Source organism: Micromys minutus, assembly GCF_963924665.1.
Source record: "Micromys minutus genome assembly, chromosome: 20".
Classification (NCBI taxonomy): Eukaryota; Metazoa; Chordata; class Mammalia; order Rodentia; family Muridae; genus Micromys; species Micromys minutus.
Window position 1 is genome coordinate 20,831,639 of NC_137955.1, and position 18,439 is coordinate 20,850,077.

An 18,439-nucleotide genomic window follows, 5' to 3' on the forward strand; every position below is an offset into this window, starting at 1 on the left:
AGCATTGGCAGTCTCTGAGTAGGCCTCTGACCCCTTCACATATCACTGTCCCAAGTTAAAGTCTTGTGTCACCTGTGCAGGCTCTTCTGATTCTCAGACATGCCGACATGGCCACTGGAACAATGCGCCTGCAAGTTTCTTTGCCTCCAAAGCCTTTCCCTCATACACTTACACAGTTTTTCTCACTTCATCCCCCCCCCCAATTTAGCTGCATTAGAGAGGTCCGAGAGACCTCCTTAATTTCAAACATCACTGAAGCCTCTGCACACGCTCACATATACATACATGCTGTCACTCAGAATCTGAATCTCTCCACACAATCTAAACTGACAAACCAGTAGAGGAAAAAGTCAGAGGGGGCATGAAGCCTTCACCTTTTAGCATAATAGAGCTGGATAGATCCTGGGATCTTTAAATCACGATTATCTCCTTCTGTCCAGTAGCATGAGAATGTCTCCAGTTCAGGGGAACGACACTTGGTGAATCGAGGCTTTCCAGAGGAACCTGCAGAATAAGGAGAGAAGGCACATATGGAATAAGGAGGGTCATGTGACGTTCCCATGAAACATACTGTTGACACATGTAAAGCGGGAACTACAGAGATAAAGCCAGTTTCTGGAGAAGCTGTTTTCCTGGTTCACCATCTCAGCATCAATTCCTTGCTATTGTCAGCCATCAGTTCTGAAGCCAAACAGTTGTGGCCTTATTTCTCGAACAATTCCTTAGAACCTGTTTAAGACAAAGAGCTAGTGGGAAGGATGTGGGGGCAGGTAGTTCATTTGGAAGGAATGTGTAGGACTAGAAGTGTGCTAACAGCTCGAGAGCAGAAGGGTCTCAGGAACAATGCTTAAACCTAAAGGTGGTATTGTTTAAGATCCACTTACAGCATCCCAGAAAAGATATTGCAATTTGGAAGAGAGTTCAACCTTTGTCCCCCAGATTAATTCCCACTTGTACAAATGAGTGTTGGAACCGAAGATGTCCTATGTTCTGAAGAAACTTTAGAATTAACACTGCTTGTACTCAAAGATACTGAAAGAGCATTAGCACTCATTTGTATTTCTTCTTTGGAGGCTTTGTGTGTGTGTGTGTGTATGCATACACACACATATATATATATTGTGTGTATATATATATATATATATATATATATATATATATATGAGTGTGCTCAGTAGCATGTATACACATGTGTGCACATATCTGTATGTACGTGTGTGTTTGTGTGTGTGTGTGTGTGTGTGTGTGTGTGTGTGTGTGTGTGTGTAGGCTACAGGTTGACCTTTCCCTCCCTCTCTGGCTCTTATCTCATTTTTTAGATAGAGTCTCTTACTGAATTTGGAGCTTTGCCATTCAGGTAGGTTGACTGACCAGTAAGTTCCAGGAATCTGCTTCTCTGCCTCTCAGTACCAGGATTAAATATATGTACCACATGTCTTAGTTTTATGTGGATGATGGGGATCCAAACTCAGAACCTCATATCTCATGCTTTAACTCATTGGCCATCTCCTCAGACCCCAATGTTTTCATTTAAAACGTGAGGATTCTAAGATACGAACTTGAGACAGAAGACAAGTTGAAGCAGGGGCAGGAGGAGCTGGAGGCTGGAAGGGATTCAGATGACATCCCCCGGATACATTGTATATATGCGTGGGATTTTGAAAAAGAGTAAAAACAGAAACAAAAGACGAGGGTCCCAGCTTGTAACACCTGAAATGTTGAGGAATATGAAAACATCAAGCAGGAGGCTTCTGCTCTGGTGGCTATCTTTTATAATTTTAGGAAGTGCTAGACTGCTTGCTGGGTGAGAGAAGGCATCAACAGTCTTAAACAGCTAGAAACTCCATGAACCTCAACATCTGTCAGGCAAAGTGTAGCCACTGTTGTACAGGCACGACTGTCAGGAAGTGATCAGTTGCTCTCTAGGTTTGAGGCTCACTCTATGGGAACCAATTCATACCCTGTCGAAATCCTATGGCTCAGGATGGCTTAGGCCTTTCTATTCTTGTAGCCGAGCCACCTTCTGCATATTTGTGTTTACGCCCATAGACTCTCAGTTTTAATCTTAAACTTCTTTGTGCAATGAACAGTAGTAAATGCAGAGACTTATGGCTGCTTTTGGTGCTGAGAGTGAATGGTAGTTGACTGTCAAACCCTGAACAGGACATTTGTACAATCACTTCTAAGCTTAGAGAATAACGTAGAAGGGGGCAGGAAGAATCTAAAGCCACAAGGTAGTGAGAAGGGCTGAACGACGCTATCTTCTGGGCACGACACAGTCACATTACCTTCTTCCAGTAGGTGAGGTTTCCACTACTGAGCCTGCACAAAACTGGGCCTGTCATCAGTCATCATGGATCACAAAGAGAGTTATGAGGTCCTATCCTATCTCTGCAGAATTATTGATTACTGATAGATTCTGACTGAAGGGCAGTCATAGTCTTCAGCTATGTATTATGAGTGAGCCCACCAGGCTCTGATAGATATTTCCAAACCATGGTCACGCAGATGGCCTTTGTAAAACTCAACAGGTCACAGAATAAAAGCAAATTCTCACAGGGATGTGAGAAAGGCACTTGGAAGGCAGAGCAGCGTTGACAGGGGTTGGGGTAGGATAGAGAGAGTGGGAGGGGCAAGCATGACCAGGATGCATGTGTGTTGCATAGTTTTATGTCAGCTTGTCATTAGGTAGACTTATCTGAAAGGAGAGAACTTCAATTAAGAAAATATGTCCATTAAGACCAGTCTGTAAGGTATTTTCTTAATTAGCTATTGATGGGGGAGGGTCCAGACCATTGTGGGTGTAGCCATCCCTGGGCTGGTGGTCCTAGTTTCAATTTGAAAGCTAACTGAGCAAGCCAGTATGTTGCACCCCTCCATGGCCTCTGCATGAGCTCCTTGCTTTTGCCTTGTTGAATTCCTGTCTTGACTTCCTTTGATGATGAACAGCGATATGGAAGGATAAGCCATATCCTTTCCGAGCTCTTTGGTCATGGTATTTCTTCATAGCAATAGTAACCCCAACTGAGACAATATTTATGAAATTGTCAAAGAGCAAATATAATTAAAAGAAAGAAAAAACTTGCATTGCCTAGCATGACTTTTCTCAGAGAAAATTATAAAAGAATTATCACTGATTTCTGCAAAGTTTATTTTCTGGTTGAAAATATGATAAAGCTTATTCTCATTAATATAATTAAATAAATAATACCTAAAATGCATAACTGGAACCGTCTGACAGGGATGCGACCTAGTATAGCCATCGCTGAAAACCAGTTTAGTGGTTTTGCATTTTCTACAGAAACTAAATACAAGGTTGGACATAGTGGTACATAGATATAATCTCAACACTTGGGCGACTGAAGAATGATTGTGAGTTCGAGGCTATCCGTCCCTATGTAATGTGTCACTGTCCTAGCAATACTGCTCCTAGATATATTATGTTCAAAAGATCTGAAAACATAGTTATATAAAAATAAGCACAAGAGAGTCCATGGGAAAATGACTTATAATAGCCTCAAGAGCAGGAACAACCCAAATGTCTACCAACTGATGAATGAAAAAAAAAATACATGATACGGTCACATAGATAATATTTAGTGACCTAAAGGAATGATATAATGACACATGTACAACATAGATGAAGCCTGTGTGAAAGTGGACAGGCACAAAAGATTCCATAATATAGTGTTCCTCAAAGTGTTAAAATACTCAAATTCATAGACAAAAGATTAATAGTTACCAGAGAGTGAGGCAAGTGGGGGACTGGGGAGACTGCTAAGAGGGCATAAGATTCTTTGATGGAGCAATGGGAATGTTCCAGAATTAGAAAGTGATGCTGGTTACACAAAGTTCAGCACGAAGTAAAATCTATTCACTTTAAGAAAATACTGACTTGAACATTCTCTTGATAGTTATAAGATAAAAATCATAACTCTACATTGAAAATACTAACAATTATGAAATCTATTGACAATTCATCAAAAAAAAAAACCTTTTATGGGGACTTTTTGCTTTACTTCTGAGTCTTCAATATGTGTTTTTCTTTGACAAAATTTAGCAAGAAGATTGCCATTTTTGGTATTTTAAAATTACTTACACATTTAAAATCTCTTATATTTTACTCTATTTTGACACAGAAAATATGTTTTTATCTCAATCTGAAAATGGAAGATCAACTGAAAGACGCACCTCACATACCAACGCATTGCAGAGATTTATCGCCGAATTTAATATTCAGTCGTCAGGCATCATTTGAGTCTTTGACAACCCTGTCGGTTCTTGGGCTTTCGTACAGTTTCATCAAGCTACCCACCTCCCTGCAGGCAGTGATGCTCACTGGAGCTTGCTAAATGCTTCAAGAGCTGACCACTTCTATTAGTTTACTTCTCATGTGATATTTTTGAGAACATTTGAAGACTTGTAAATAAGTTTTATGTTATCACCCCATTCTTAGCTCCATTTGTTTAGAGACTCATACATTCCTAAATTTGATTAATATTTATAGCAAAGAAAGTACCTGTTTTGTGCTGAATCTGATTTTTTTCTTATTTTAAAATGAAAGTGTGTAAATTACATAGTCCAAGTCTCCTGTGTGAATATAGCAAGTATGTCCACAACTTGATAACTATGGCATTTACGTTGATTGTGAGATTGGACAGTTTCTAGCTTGGGGCATCTGATGTGTTGCTATGACATTTTACCATCTGTTTGTAAAGTCAGTCTGTTAAACTATCCAATAAAATACAGTTATTTTATTAAAATCATATTTAAAATATGTAAGGCAATAAGTTATAACATGAAGTTCATTAACTATAAGGCAACTTAAAATTCCTTGGTATCTTCTATTGGATAGTCACTGTTGAAATTCTAAAGCCATTCTATTAATTTGGGCCTCCACTGTCCTGACTTCAGAGTTTTATAATTCACGGCACATAAACAAACAGACAAACAAAACAACACTGCTCCATCCCATGGCCATATGAAAAGCTCCTCAGTGGGATTTAGCTGAAGCAATTTTTATGTGGGACTGTAAGGTTCTTTGAAATTCAAATTCCTGGTAAGCAATCCACAGCCAGAAATAATACATTTATTGAAGAAGTAAGCAAATATTGATGTTTATGTTCCATCCATTAGCATTTGATTTAGTTGGTAATTTATGGGCCAATGATTTGTTTGTGTACTGGACTTTTAAATCTTCCCCAGTGGCTTTCATAAGTAGCATTTGATGGTTAATTTAGGAACCACTAGGTCACATCACAATTTCCTTGCTGAGAATCAGCAGGCACTGTGATTGCTGCCACTCACTGGAGGGTCTCGTCTGGACATGTTCATTGTTAGCCAGGAACAGCAGGAGAAAGGAATGTTGGAACGTTACAGTGCAAGCCTGAAAGTATAGCAACGACTTTCCCAAAATCAAGTTGATGTCATTAAAAACTTGGAATCTGAAGAGGAAGCCTTATTACCAGAGGAAAGTAGTGGGCAAATGAGTCTGGATTCATTGTCGTTTTGTTGAGGACATTAATTCTGTATGACAATGATATATCCCTTTATATAACCTCATCTTCTCTTTTAAAAAATTATTGAAAATAGATTCTTCTCTCATACAATAAATCCCAACTACATGTCTCCCTCCCTCCATTTCTCTGGATCCCCCCATCTTCCTTCTGCCTCTGGATCCCCTCATCTTCCCTCTGCCTCAGATCCACTCCTAGTTTCATTCCCCCTTCAGAAAAGAGTGGGCCTCCAAGAGACAACAGCCAAACAGGACAGAACAAGATGACAATAAGACAAAACAAAAGCCCTCATATCAAGGCTAGACAGGGCAACCCAATAGGAGAAAAAGAGTCCCAAGAGCAGGCCAAGAGTCAGAGATACAGTTCCAAATGCAATGAGCACACTTTTGTAATGAGCCCATGTGATGTTAGTTTAAGTCAGCGCCATCTTACATCACCTGGAAAGAGGCTTCTTAAGGATTGTCTACATTATCTTGGTCTGTGGGCATGTCTGTTGGGGACTGCCATGATTACATTAATTGAAGTGGGAAGACTTGTTCACTGTGCGTGACACCAGGTCAGGACATCCTGAATATGTAAGAGTGAAGGAAGGTAGGAAGGAAGCAGGTGTAGGCTTATATTGTCTCCCTGCTCTTGACTACAGATGTGACTGACTGCTTCAAACTCTTGTGGCTTGGCTTCCCTATAATGCTGGACTATGACTGGCATTTTTGAGGTAAAATGAACCCTTTCTTCCCCATGTTGCTACTGTTCAGGTATTTTATCATAGCAACAAAAAAAATAAGTAGAATGGTACACTAAAAGCTTTTGGTTCTAGTGTCAGGCTCCATTCATTTATTTGTGCAGTGCTCAGCAATCACTGAGCAATTACTTACGGGTAGTAAAGAGTAATAATCTTCACTTCCTTAAGTAGTATATTTAGTTCAAGAATCATGGCAAACCAGACAGAATATTTTACATAAAATGGTTGGGTGAGATTCCTGAGGGGAGAAAACCATGAGTTACTGTTTCTTAGTAATTTCTGTCCTTCGTATAGTCTCTTGTTAAGTGAAGTTCCTATCACTTCACTTTTGAGTTCTTATGTATATATTCATATTTTAAAATTAGTTTATGTGTACGGCACATTTGTATTGCATGAGAATGACCAACCTGGCAAATATAATAATACATATCATATACTTAGATATGTTCTGTAAACAACAAAAAGAAATTTTTTTTTAAATTCTTAAAAATGTACTTTTAAGAACACAGTGAACTACCATTCTCTTATGTGTGCACCATTAATATTATTCTTAACATACTCAGGTATGTACTGGTGCTACATGTAGCTAGGTAACACCTTATCAACCAAGAGTTCTCAAATAAGGTTTTGTTTCCTTCCCAGTAGACATTTGGCAAAAACTGGAGCCATTGTTGATCACCAAGTCTTGGTAGAGAGGTGATGCTGGCAGCTAATAGAAATGTGAACAATGCACAGGACAGTGGGCAGGGCAAACAAAATCTGGACTAATGTCAGTCCTGCCTTGTTCCAAATAAACTATAGCATAAGGGTACAGAATACTTTTCTAACATTTAATATGTGTACATAGAATGAAATAAATATGCAAATATCCACAGCTTCAATCTCTCTTACTCCATGGCTTATCTAAACTTTGTATTGTTGTTGTTGTTGTTTCTCAACAAAGAAAAATGTTTTGCATTTTCAAGTCCATAAGATAGTTTACAGCAATTCATGTCAGACAATCAATGTTTCAGTGAATTCAGAAGCATTTATGAAGCCTGGCTGGCACTCTTAAGTTGTACTAAGAAACATGAAAATAACATTGTATATGGATTTTGCTTTTGAAGAGGTAAAAGGCTTCAGATAAAATAATGTATGCACATATGCAGAAGTAGCTAAGAATCAAGGTAGTTAAAAGGCAATGATTGCTTTAGTAAATCAGAGAAAGAAATGGTTACAAAGAACTGAAGGTCAGTGTATCCAAGGATAGAGGAAGGTTACAAAGAGGAGGAAGGATTTAATAAACAGCTCTATCTAGTTTCCTGGGATGAAAATCAAGCAGATGAAGTTTACTAACCAAACATCATCAGTAATTAGCATGTTAGAGTTATGTATCTAATAAATCAAGATCATCATTCTACATGCTCTTTGACTATCTGTCTCTGCATATGAAGACTGCAACCCATGGGGCTAGATTTCACTGTAGCAGAAGGTGTCATGCAAACCTGAAAATGATGGTGGCAAACAACATTTCTATTTAGCGGTGACACTCATGAACCATATCAATGACCAGGATGGGACAAAACCCCTAAAGGTGCAGTAGTGACACACATATCTTGGTGGTAACAACTCTCTTAAATTTAAGACACACTCAACAAGATGGAAACCATGCTTGTTATTGGAATTTTCATTGTTAATGGAGTCATGGCTGTTGGAGGAAATCCACAACCAGTTCTTTATTAAACCAGCATAACCCCTAACAACAATCTACAAACACTTGTCCTTACATACACAGATAAATGTAGTCTTTACTCCTCACTAAGGAAGTGCCTATTTGCAACAGATCAAGACCACTTCAGAAAACCACAACCAATAAATACAATTGTAGTCCAATCCCAATAAATGAATCTACAAAATACCTCCACACCTAAGACTCAGAGAACATGGCTAAGGAGGGGCTTGGAATACTGTAGGATCCAGAGGATCACAAAGTTTACAGTGAAATTGTGTCTCCTAGGAATATCAAAAAATATGCCCACAATGTTTTACCAATATGACTACTTAAATATACCTGAACAACAGGCATGCCAAAGTGAATGGAGGGTGGGGAGGGCCCATGAGACCTCAACATTACACAAAGAACTATAGGTAACTGAAGAAATCCTGGAGTGGAAGAAGTGATTTTCCCCAGAGAAGAGCACATCAATTGGCTACCTAACGCCAAATAGCCATGAAAGCACATATACAAGTAACATTATACAGATGGAACAGATTATATTTAGAAATGTATATGTGTATATATGTATATAAGTATATATGTACATATATACATGTGTATATGTATATAAATACATATATGCATGCATTAGTAACTAATAAAAAAGAAGTCATGAGTTTGAAGGAGAGTAGAGAGGGATACAGGAGAAGGTTTGGAAGGAGGAAACAAAAAAGAGAAATATTGTAAAAGTAAAGAAAAAAAAATGAGAACCATGGATCGGGTACCTGCATGCTAACTCTTTCCAATTGGACTAGAGTGTCTATGTTCTGGGAGCATATTATTATCACTTGGAACATTAAAAACAAAACCTTGGAGGACTAATCTAATTCAATTAGATTGGGGTGATGCCTGAGCATTGTTGAAATGCTCCAGGTGATTGTGATGAGTTGAGGATCACTGAATAGAACAATACTAGCACAGCAATGAGTTTCTCAAGTGTTTATATTGAAAGGCTCTTCAAATACAGACTCTTAGGGACAAACAAGCCATAGGGATTGCATTAGCAAGGTGAAGCAGAATGCACTGAGTCCTGGGGAAGCAGGTGAGTGGGAGATTCTATGTAATGAGGATGCAAAACTGCTTCTGTAGCTCTCAGAGGATGGCAGCATGCCCAACTTGACTCTCTACTGTCTATGATTGGTTTGCTGTCTCTCAAGTAGATCAGGTCTTAACTTCAAACGCAAGCTCACAGCTGTGTTCCGGGGCTTCTCCCATTGTAGTTTCTAATATGTTTGGTGCTGCGAGTTCAGCTGTGTAAGTTGTTGAGTCATAGAAGTTAGTGTTAGATTCTTGGATGCAGATCCTGAGAGCAAGGTTGACTCCCAGACTTCATCTCTGTGTCAGCCCAGAGAGAAGAGCCATGGCAGAGAGTTACAACTGCTCATAGGGCACATCATTAATATAACTGTGGAAAGACAAGCTTGGAGGCCAGTGGGATATATAAATGAGTCTCAAATGTACAACTTGCTGGCAGAATTATAGTTCTTTCTAGTCACGGAGAAGTGAGTAACACTAAGTACTTGACTTTGTTTAGTTTTTGGCAAATGACTACTACCAGGACCAAGGAGAGCAACTCACCATTTCTGGTGCATTGGTAGATCCAGATACCTCTGGGAATTGACTTTTAAGGAAAAAAAAAAAAAACAGCACAATTTTACTTGATCTTAATCTAAAAACACTTCATAATTAAAATAGAAACCCTTGGCAAGGTGAAACTCTTTAGAGTTAACCACAGTGGAAGTTTCTTTTTTTATATCTACTTGTCTACTCAGGATTTCTATGTTAAGAGTATAGAATTCAACAGAACATTTTCCACCTCTGCACTTTTGGTATTTTGGACTAGGTAATCTGTGTTCTTAATGTTTTCTTGTGCATTTAAAATATTTAACATCATTTCTGCTCTTTGCCTACTAGATGCTAGGAACACTCTTTGAATGACCGCTACATGTCTCCACATTCCCAGAATTTACCTCTTGGGCAACAGAGTTACATTTGGTAATAATAGCTTCTGAATGGAAATGTATCAGGTTACTGTTCTGATTAATCTTAATTTGAGTAATTGAAAATATTTTTGTGTGTAGTATGCGTATGGTGTGTATATGTGTATGTTTATGTGTGTGTAGGTGTGAACATTTTATGGTGTGTGTAAGTCAGAGAACAGGCTTGGTTGTTGGTTCTCACCTTCTGCCTTGAGTCACTTTTTTTGTTCTTCATCATTGCCTGTACCAAGAGAGATGACCACCCACGAGCTTCTGAGGTATTAGAGATGTACACTCTTGTACCATGGGTTCTGGAAATCTGAAGTGAGTTCTTATGCTTTCATGGCAAGTGTTTTTACCAACTGAGCCATCTCTTCAGTCCCCCCACCCTGCTTTGTATATAAGCAGAACATTTAGTTAAGCAATGTATAAATGTATTTTAGAAGAGACAAGGTTCCTACCGTGTGCCACACTCCCAGCATGTGCTTTGTCATTTCATACAGGTGCTTCTTGTGCGTAAAATGTTTGTGTTTGTGTTATGAGCCTCATTTATAGCTAAGGGGCTGTTTCTGAGAGGTCAGATAATGTCTAGGTAAAACACAGATGCAGTAAATAGTATGGCTGGGACATAAAATCACAATTTTCTCACTTCAAAGCTTTTCTCCCCTATGGTATGCTGCAGCATTTTTTTCCTTTTTGGCATTATGTTCAAAGAGTTATAGGCATCTATGAACTGCTAGATAGCTGTAGAAACCAGAGTCTAGAGACTCAATCTGAAAAGGTCTTATATTTAACCTTTTACTCTTATGTATGTGACACAAATGGAAAAACATCATCATTATGAGAAACATATGCATTGCCTTCAGGATGTGCCAGATGTTTTTCACAGAAATGAGAAACTGAAGATGTCCCAGACTCAGAAAACTTTCTGACTCAGAAAATAAGACTCATAAGGCAACCCCCAAATGGAACATTGTAGCGTATACTGAAAACACTATGTAGAGTTGTTTAAATAAGGGGATGCAACATTCTAAATTAGCTTGGGAAATGGGTTATTTACAAGATTCTACTTCTAAATTTCTGTGAGAGACCAGGAGGCTGGAGACATAATATGATTAGCCTATATGTTGGTGGACAATAGTCCAGCGACAGCTCTCAAGAATGCATGAAATAAAATCATGGCCTATATTTGGTTCTTCCTTTTCCAAGTCAGGAGCTCTGCTCACTTCTAGCTATAACCAGAGGTCAGATATTCACATTCATTACAAGCACAGAACTGTCTTCTGGGGCATGACTTTGGCTTGTTAGTGCTTGAAGCTAACAAGTTTTGTCATTCTATTGTACCACACGCAGAAGAAGATGCTGTCCAAAGGCAAACCAAACTGCTGATGATCCCATGGTTGGTGAAGTGTGAGGGTATCTGTTCAATGCCATGTACGAAATGGAAGTCATGGTTTCTGGTTGAATATTGCTCTTCTATACTTACGAAGTACCTGAGAGTGTCAAAGCCTAATTAATATCCAAGTGTTCCACTTGCAGGGCTTGGTTTGTACCTGAGCCCCTAGACTGTATGACAAAAAGCTATGATGATGTTTGGATTACAGTAATAAATTGGAAGCATATGCGAATCGCAAAATGAAGGATTATTCTGAGTAGTAATGTTCCAGCATCCAAAGAGTTCCAATTCCACATGCCACTGCACATTTCAACACACTAGGTGGCAGCAAATATGTATTTAGGTACACAGCCAATAGCCCGGCAGACTGGAAACAAAATGAAACCAAGCTTTGGGATCTAATGCGAGGGGACTAATCTCTTGATGTTCTCAAACATGCGTGCCAAAGCAAGGGCTCGTCTCATAAGCGTTCTTCCCCGAGGTTTCCCCTTAAAAAACGGTCAGTGGTGGACAGCTACAGCTCGGAGAGCTAGGAGCTGTGCAGCTGCTGTTTCCTGGAGAGAAAAGGCAATGTGCTCTGTGTTTCAAGAATGGTTTTTTTTTTTTTTTTTTGGATACAGGATGGAGAGTAGCAATCAGGCAAAGGAATGGGCAGACATGAAAGGACAGTTTTAAGGGAACATGTTGCAGAATATTCTCCAGAATCACAGGGCAGAGAAAAAGATGTCAGAAAAGACTGGCCATGAATCCTGGCAGCAGAGATATCAGAAATCAAGTAAAATGAATGTCTGCACATTTATATACACAGGGATCCAAAAGATGTGTCTCAGTTGGTTATGTCAGGTGATCCATTGAGGGAGAGAAAAAATGTATTTTATGTGCTATTTGTCTCACATAGAAAAGTAATGATTTCCAACACTGTGGATCAGACTCACACAGAGTCTTCACTAAGCCTGTGTACATGAGTCACATGCCATGTTATGAGAGGAACTTCACAGAAAGAACTGGGGGGGGGGGGAGTCACGATTCAGGGTGCTTGTTCATAGAATCATCCCTCATCTCTCCACATAGCAGGAGTTTCTCAGGTTCATATTGGCTGATTTAAAGTCTATACGGACTGAAGAGATATGGTGTGGTTCAGCTATAATCATCTTGTAACAAATAAGCTGGCTAAAAAGATCCCTATGAAGAAGTTTCAAATTAAAGGTGAGCTGATAATGTAAGTCCATTACTGATCAGAAAGTGGCTGATGGGATGCTTTTCATAGCCTTAGAACAAGGTCTCATGAGCTCCAAGAAAACCTGATAGAAGTTGACCTCCAAGTTAGAAAAGGCTCTGAAGACTATTTGAACAAAGATTGACTTTTATTCTTACTATGGATTAATCTCTAATTTTATGTGCACTGTAACACCTTTAAAATAACACACTGGCAGACAAGATATAGACTCACTCTGCTTCCAAATTTATCTTTTATAAACCACTAAAGGAGAGTTATCTTTTCCTAAGTTACTATATTTGTTAAAAATATATTTCAAGAAGCATTTTCCTCTAATAAATATTAAACATTTTAGAATTGCATTTGATTCAACTATATTCAACTTTTACATATGTATATATACATATGCTCATGGAAATCTAAAATTTTACATATGCATATACAATTTTAAAATATACACATATACATATGCATATAGATTGTAGTGATATGAATTGAATTCAGGGCCTGTGAACAATCTAGGAAAGCTCTCTACCTCTGAGTTATAGCCTCACCCTATACATTAATTTTTATGTATATCCTATTACAAACAAAATATCTGAGTACTTTGTGCTTGTAAGCAATTTATAAACATGAAAACATGTAAACTGTAGCTATGTGACTATTACTAATGGGATACAGAATTCAAAGTTTTGTGACATGAGATGGCTCAATATATTTATAGATAAATAAATACGATGAAGTAGGAGACTTAAACTATCAGTCTTCTGAATTAGTCCGGTTTCCATTACCATTGTGAAATATCTGAGGCTTAGGAATTTCTAAAAAAAGACATTTATTTATTTTGCAGTTCTGAGATTCAAGATCAAGCCTATAGCTGCTGTTTATCTTTGTTGAGGTTCTCATGAGGGATGGCCATGTAAGGTTGTGACTATGGGTGATAGAGATCTCATGGTAACACAGGAAGCCAGAGAGACTAAGGAGTTAGTGCCACATGGTTTTAAAGAATATCTTTCTTGAGAATGAATTGTGATCTGCTAAGAACTATATTAATCCCTTCCAAAGTTAAGGCTTTCAATAATTGAAGAACCTTTTTCTAAACACAGCTTCTTAAAGTCCCACCATCTCATGAAACTGCCATATTGGAAGCAAGTTTCTGACATGGATATTTTTGGAGACACTCCATATAGAAACAACAGCATCTCTACAGAAAATAAAGTGTCAATTTGTTATTTAAACACTTCTATTTTATTCTCCCTGACTTCCACATTTTCCCCTGATGTTGCTAGGTATACACTTTTGTGCACAGATCCAAGAATATAGAGTTGAGATTTTTTTTTATTCCCTTCAAATGCTCCAGATACCTTTATCCTTAAAGCTTGTTCTGTTGGAAGCAGAGTTGAAGGAACTATTAAAGAGAAGGCACCTGCCCATCAGATAAAATGTAGCTATGTGGAAAGGAAGGGAGCAGACTTCTGAGGAGAGCAATACTCTAGAATGAGCCAACACTTTTCTTATCTTTAAATCTTCCCAATTAGGTAAAAACAAAAACAAAAACAAATCCAAACTCTTAAAATTGTCTCCAGTATTTTGCACTATATGTATATATGGCTTAAGTAAAAGTTGTGTACAGGGGTGTGGAGAGGTCAGTTTGCTATTATGAGGTGGACACATGGAGAATTTCCTTTCCAGATGAGAAGTTTTTATGGCTGTGATGATTTTCTCTGCCAACAGACTGTTCTTTTGTTCATTCTTTTCTCCCCTTCTGTCTCCCTTCATCCCTTCTTTCCTCTCTCCTCCCTTTTTTTGTGGGGAGGGTCTTGCTATACATCCCTGAAGGGCCCATGACTGACCATGTAGACCAGGCTGGCCTCAAAGTCTCCAAAGCCTCTGTGTCTCTGCCTCTTGAGTGCTGGATTTAATGATGTGTTCTACCACAGCCATCATCATTTTTTTCCTTTGTACAGCTTTGTTGTTTGTGGCAATAGTTTATACGAATTGGACTAGAGAAGGTTTATCCCCTTCCTGTGAGCCAACACTTGGCATATAGACTCATGAATTCTAAGCCAGTGCCAGCCGAGGAGTGTTTCTGATCATCACTGGGCATGTGGGCTCTACCCTAGACCTACTGACTTGTTAGCTTGGGCATATTTGTTTTTAATCCCCCGTCTTGATTTATATGGTTGTAGGTCTCAATTCCCAGGCAGAGTGATCAGTCTGGTACTTGAAAAAGGAGAAGATTCAAGCTCAGAGGCCCCTCTACTGGAGTTAAGGTAGCAGACACTCACATTTGAAAGACAGTTGAACTCACTTTATGATGTGAGATGTAGGATGTAAAACAATATGTAGCTATACAGGGTATTAAACTGTGGAATTGGATGCATTAAAGGAAAGACTTTAAACCCTCCTTTTGAAAAAGACCTGTGTGTCTTTGAGATGTGTCTGCCTACACAGAAACCAGGTATTTTCTACAGGCAGCTGAGTATCAGAAGCAGAAACCCCAAAGACAATGCAGGACAACTCAGTTCAAGACAAATACAGGAGGAGTCTCCATTATTTTCACTTACAGATATGGAATTGAGTCTTTGAGAGGTTGAATGTCTTACTCATCTTCACTGAACTAGTAAGAGGAAGATATGGGAATCCCTTGCTTCATAACATAGAGGGATTGGCTGATGTAGCTGGTATGAAGGGAATATAAGCTATTTACTTGGACCATTAATAGAACCTAGTGTTTGTTAGAACAGAATGGAATAATGAACCTTTCTGAGCTGATGACTTAGTAACCTTGAAGCTGTAGGTCAACAAACAGGAAATAGTCACTTAATTTGGACTGGAACACAGAGTTCCAGTCTCAGGGGAAATTTTATAGAATGTCAACAGGAGCAAGTGGTCAGATCAGCTGCTGAATTTCACATATCCATTGACAGAGGAGGCTTAATGTCCACCTCCACCCACCACTGGAGAGCAATGGTCCAGCACTGATTCGAAAGCAGTATTTTTGGATTCAGAGCCACAGTGGCCACTTCTGACACCAACACAACACTGGTGCCTTGGGTGGTCTCTTCCCATGTTGTATGTTACTTACAGATTCAGGTGCGTATTCCCTGAGCCTTGTGGCTGAGTTACATTACCTGCCCATGAAGACGTTTTGCAAGGTCAATACTACTGTTTCTCCTGTGACTTTTGTTCATGCTTCTTCAGCCATGAATGAGGACTAAATGAACAAACCCGGGTTTAAAAATGCAGGGAAGGAACCCAGACTCTGGGAAAGTGAAGCCTGAGTGTGAAACCTTCCCTTTTGATATTAGAAAACCCGTCTTCTCTCCCACAGCATCAGTCTTCTCCAGATAAACAAAATGGGAATAGCAAGCGTAACCACAGAGAATCACTAGGAGGAACTCTCCAAACAGTACAGGTTTAATCAGTGCTTATCACCTCTGTCCTAGGAGATTTGGATACCATAATCCACACTCTAAAGTTAATTCTAATTTCTCCCCCAGAGAGCATATAATGGGCTGTAAATCATTAGTTACAGTGACTATCCTTTTGGTGTATTATCTTGTTCAGTCCTCTTATCCAGAGTAGCAAGGGGGGTGGTTGGTTTGAAGACCTTGGTAAATATGTGGAAAGTGGATTCAGAGGTGGGGCCACCATGCTTGGGAAGTTCCACCTCAAAGCTCACATTCTCAACTTCTTCCCAACACTCTGAGTTTAGAGAACAACTTCTAGAGCAAGAGCAGGTAAACGGGCCATGGAACGTGTGTGTGTGTGTGTGTGTGTGTGTGTGTGTGTGTGTGTGTGTGTGTGTAATTCCCTGAGTTTGAATGTCTGAAATTGAACCACACATCAGGATCTCTTAGGCGCGATGCTTTGGACAAGTCACGTTTTTCTCCCTGCTCTAATCTAGACTTTGGTGAGATATGGAAAATATAATCTGCATTAGAAACTTAATATAGGGACTCTGAGCTGTTTAAAATATGTGAAATGTTCAGAGCATGGTAAAATACTACATCAAAAAGCATTTTCAAAGGTGAGTCTGGAGGTGAATCTTTTCTTGTTCTTTTCAAAACTTCTTACAAGTTTGTATCAGATAGCAGCTCTGCTGGTGTTTTATCTATTAGAACACCTCACTGTTTTCTTTATGTAACAACTTACCTCAGACCTTGTGATATGCATAATACTAAGACATATATGTTAGGTCCTTGAAATCACAGGGCAAGAATAAAGGAATGGTAATTTATAATAAGCCCAGAGATTCTATTTGATTTTCAGCTGTACCACAAGAGAGTGTCAACCCCATGATACAGTCTGTAATTTTGAGATTTATATTATAGTTGCTATGTCAGATTTATTTTTAAAGGCCCCATACCACAAGTTCAAGACATTAACATTTGAAAAGGTCATAATTTACTATAATTTTCACAAATAATGTGATATAAATTCTTGTGCTTTCATTTAATCTTTTAAGAAGTGGGATAAAAGAAACATTTCACTTAAATTTTATTGTGAGCAATCCATCAAGTTCAAATTCTAAGTTTTCTTCTAGCATCCCAAATCTTGTGGTTTAAGAAGTAGAAAGAAGCAGCATCTACAGGTCTCTAAATACAAGCTACAATGAATCATGCCCAACATATTTTGTAGAACTTAAGGTGGTGTATTAACGTTTTGTGTTTATGGGATAGCTTTTGAACCAGGAATTTAATATAAGAATAAGGCAGATATACTGTGTAGCCTCAGCACAGGAACATCACATGGAAGTGGGAGGAGAGCAAATGTTATCGAAAACATGGCTTTTCTATTCTAATAAAACATACCATCTATCCTTTTTCTAGTGGTTGTTGGGCAGATGAATTAAGGGGATGGGGTAGATGAGGTATGGCTGGTTGAGCAGGATGGAGGCAGTCAGGGCAGACCCACATGGACCAGTGTGTCCAGTGGTTCACCCAAGAGAGAAACATGTCTCCTGACCTGGGTGATGCTCTGTTCAGCTTTCTCCCTTGACAGCAGTTAGTGTGTCTTGACAACTAAGCCCAGCCTTGAGAACATTGAGACTCTCTGGCATTCTTGATACTTTCATGATGCAGAGAACGCAACACCAAGATTAGAAACGAGTTTGTATGGGACTTGAGTAAAATTTAAGATCCAACAGCTACAGATGTGGATAGCTTCCGACTCAGCTGAGGCACTTGGGAGAACCAGTGTATTGTGGTCTCTTTATCTAACCACAAGGCCTCAAGTTTGTCACCATCCTGGAAGTCCTCCCGGGATCAATTTCTGGGTCCTTTGTAGTCTGGCGGAGATCTTAGGTGAAACTTATTACTGCTATCTTTCCCCTTATTCAACAGCTTTGTTTCCTCCTCAGAAAAATCCTAATGGCACAGATTTAAAAGGTTCAGCTTGTCTTATTCCAATTAAGACCTATGATTTTTCAGATTTTAGGCTCACCTTGGAGTTTATGGCTGTAATATGCACATCTGCCCCCCCCCCACTCATTCTGCTTTATCATCATCATCATCTCTCTCTCTCTGTCTCTATCTCTCTCTCTCTCTCTCTCACACACAAATACCTACACACACACACACACACACACACACACTCACACAGGGGGGGAAGTGAAGGAGGGAGGGGGGAAGAGAGAGAGAGAGAGAGAGAGAGAGAGAGAGAGAGAGAGAGAGAGAGAGAGAGAGAGAGAGAGAGAGAGAAGGGTGATCAGTGAGAAGAGATGGGGGAGGGTGAGGGTGATAAGAGAATGAACATGAGACAGAGTGAGTGCCAAGTCCTGCCATGCAGGAGGAATGGTGTGACACAGTGACACAGTTCCCACCCCTGGA

At 39.2% G+C, this 18,439-nt stretch overlaps 1 protein-coding gene across 3 annotated transcripts in view; it reads right to left on the reverse strand.

Moving 5' to 3' along the window:
- GHR (growth hormone receptor) overlaps positions 1-18,439 on the reverse strand; it is a 226,002-nt gene that overhangs the window by 25,011 nt on the left and 182,552 nt on the right. For all 3 annotated transcript variants that reach the window (XM_080933685.1, XM_080933686.1, XM_080933687.1), the window contains exon 4: positions 375-504. In XM_080933685.1, coding sequence (XP_080789811.1) covers positions 375-504 — 130 coding nt within the window. The remainder of the gene's footprint in view (positions 1-374; positions 505-18,439) is intronic.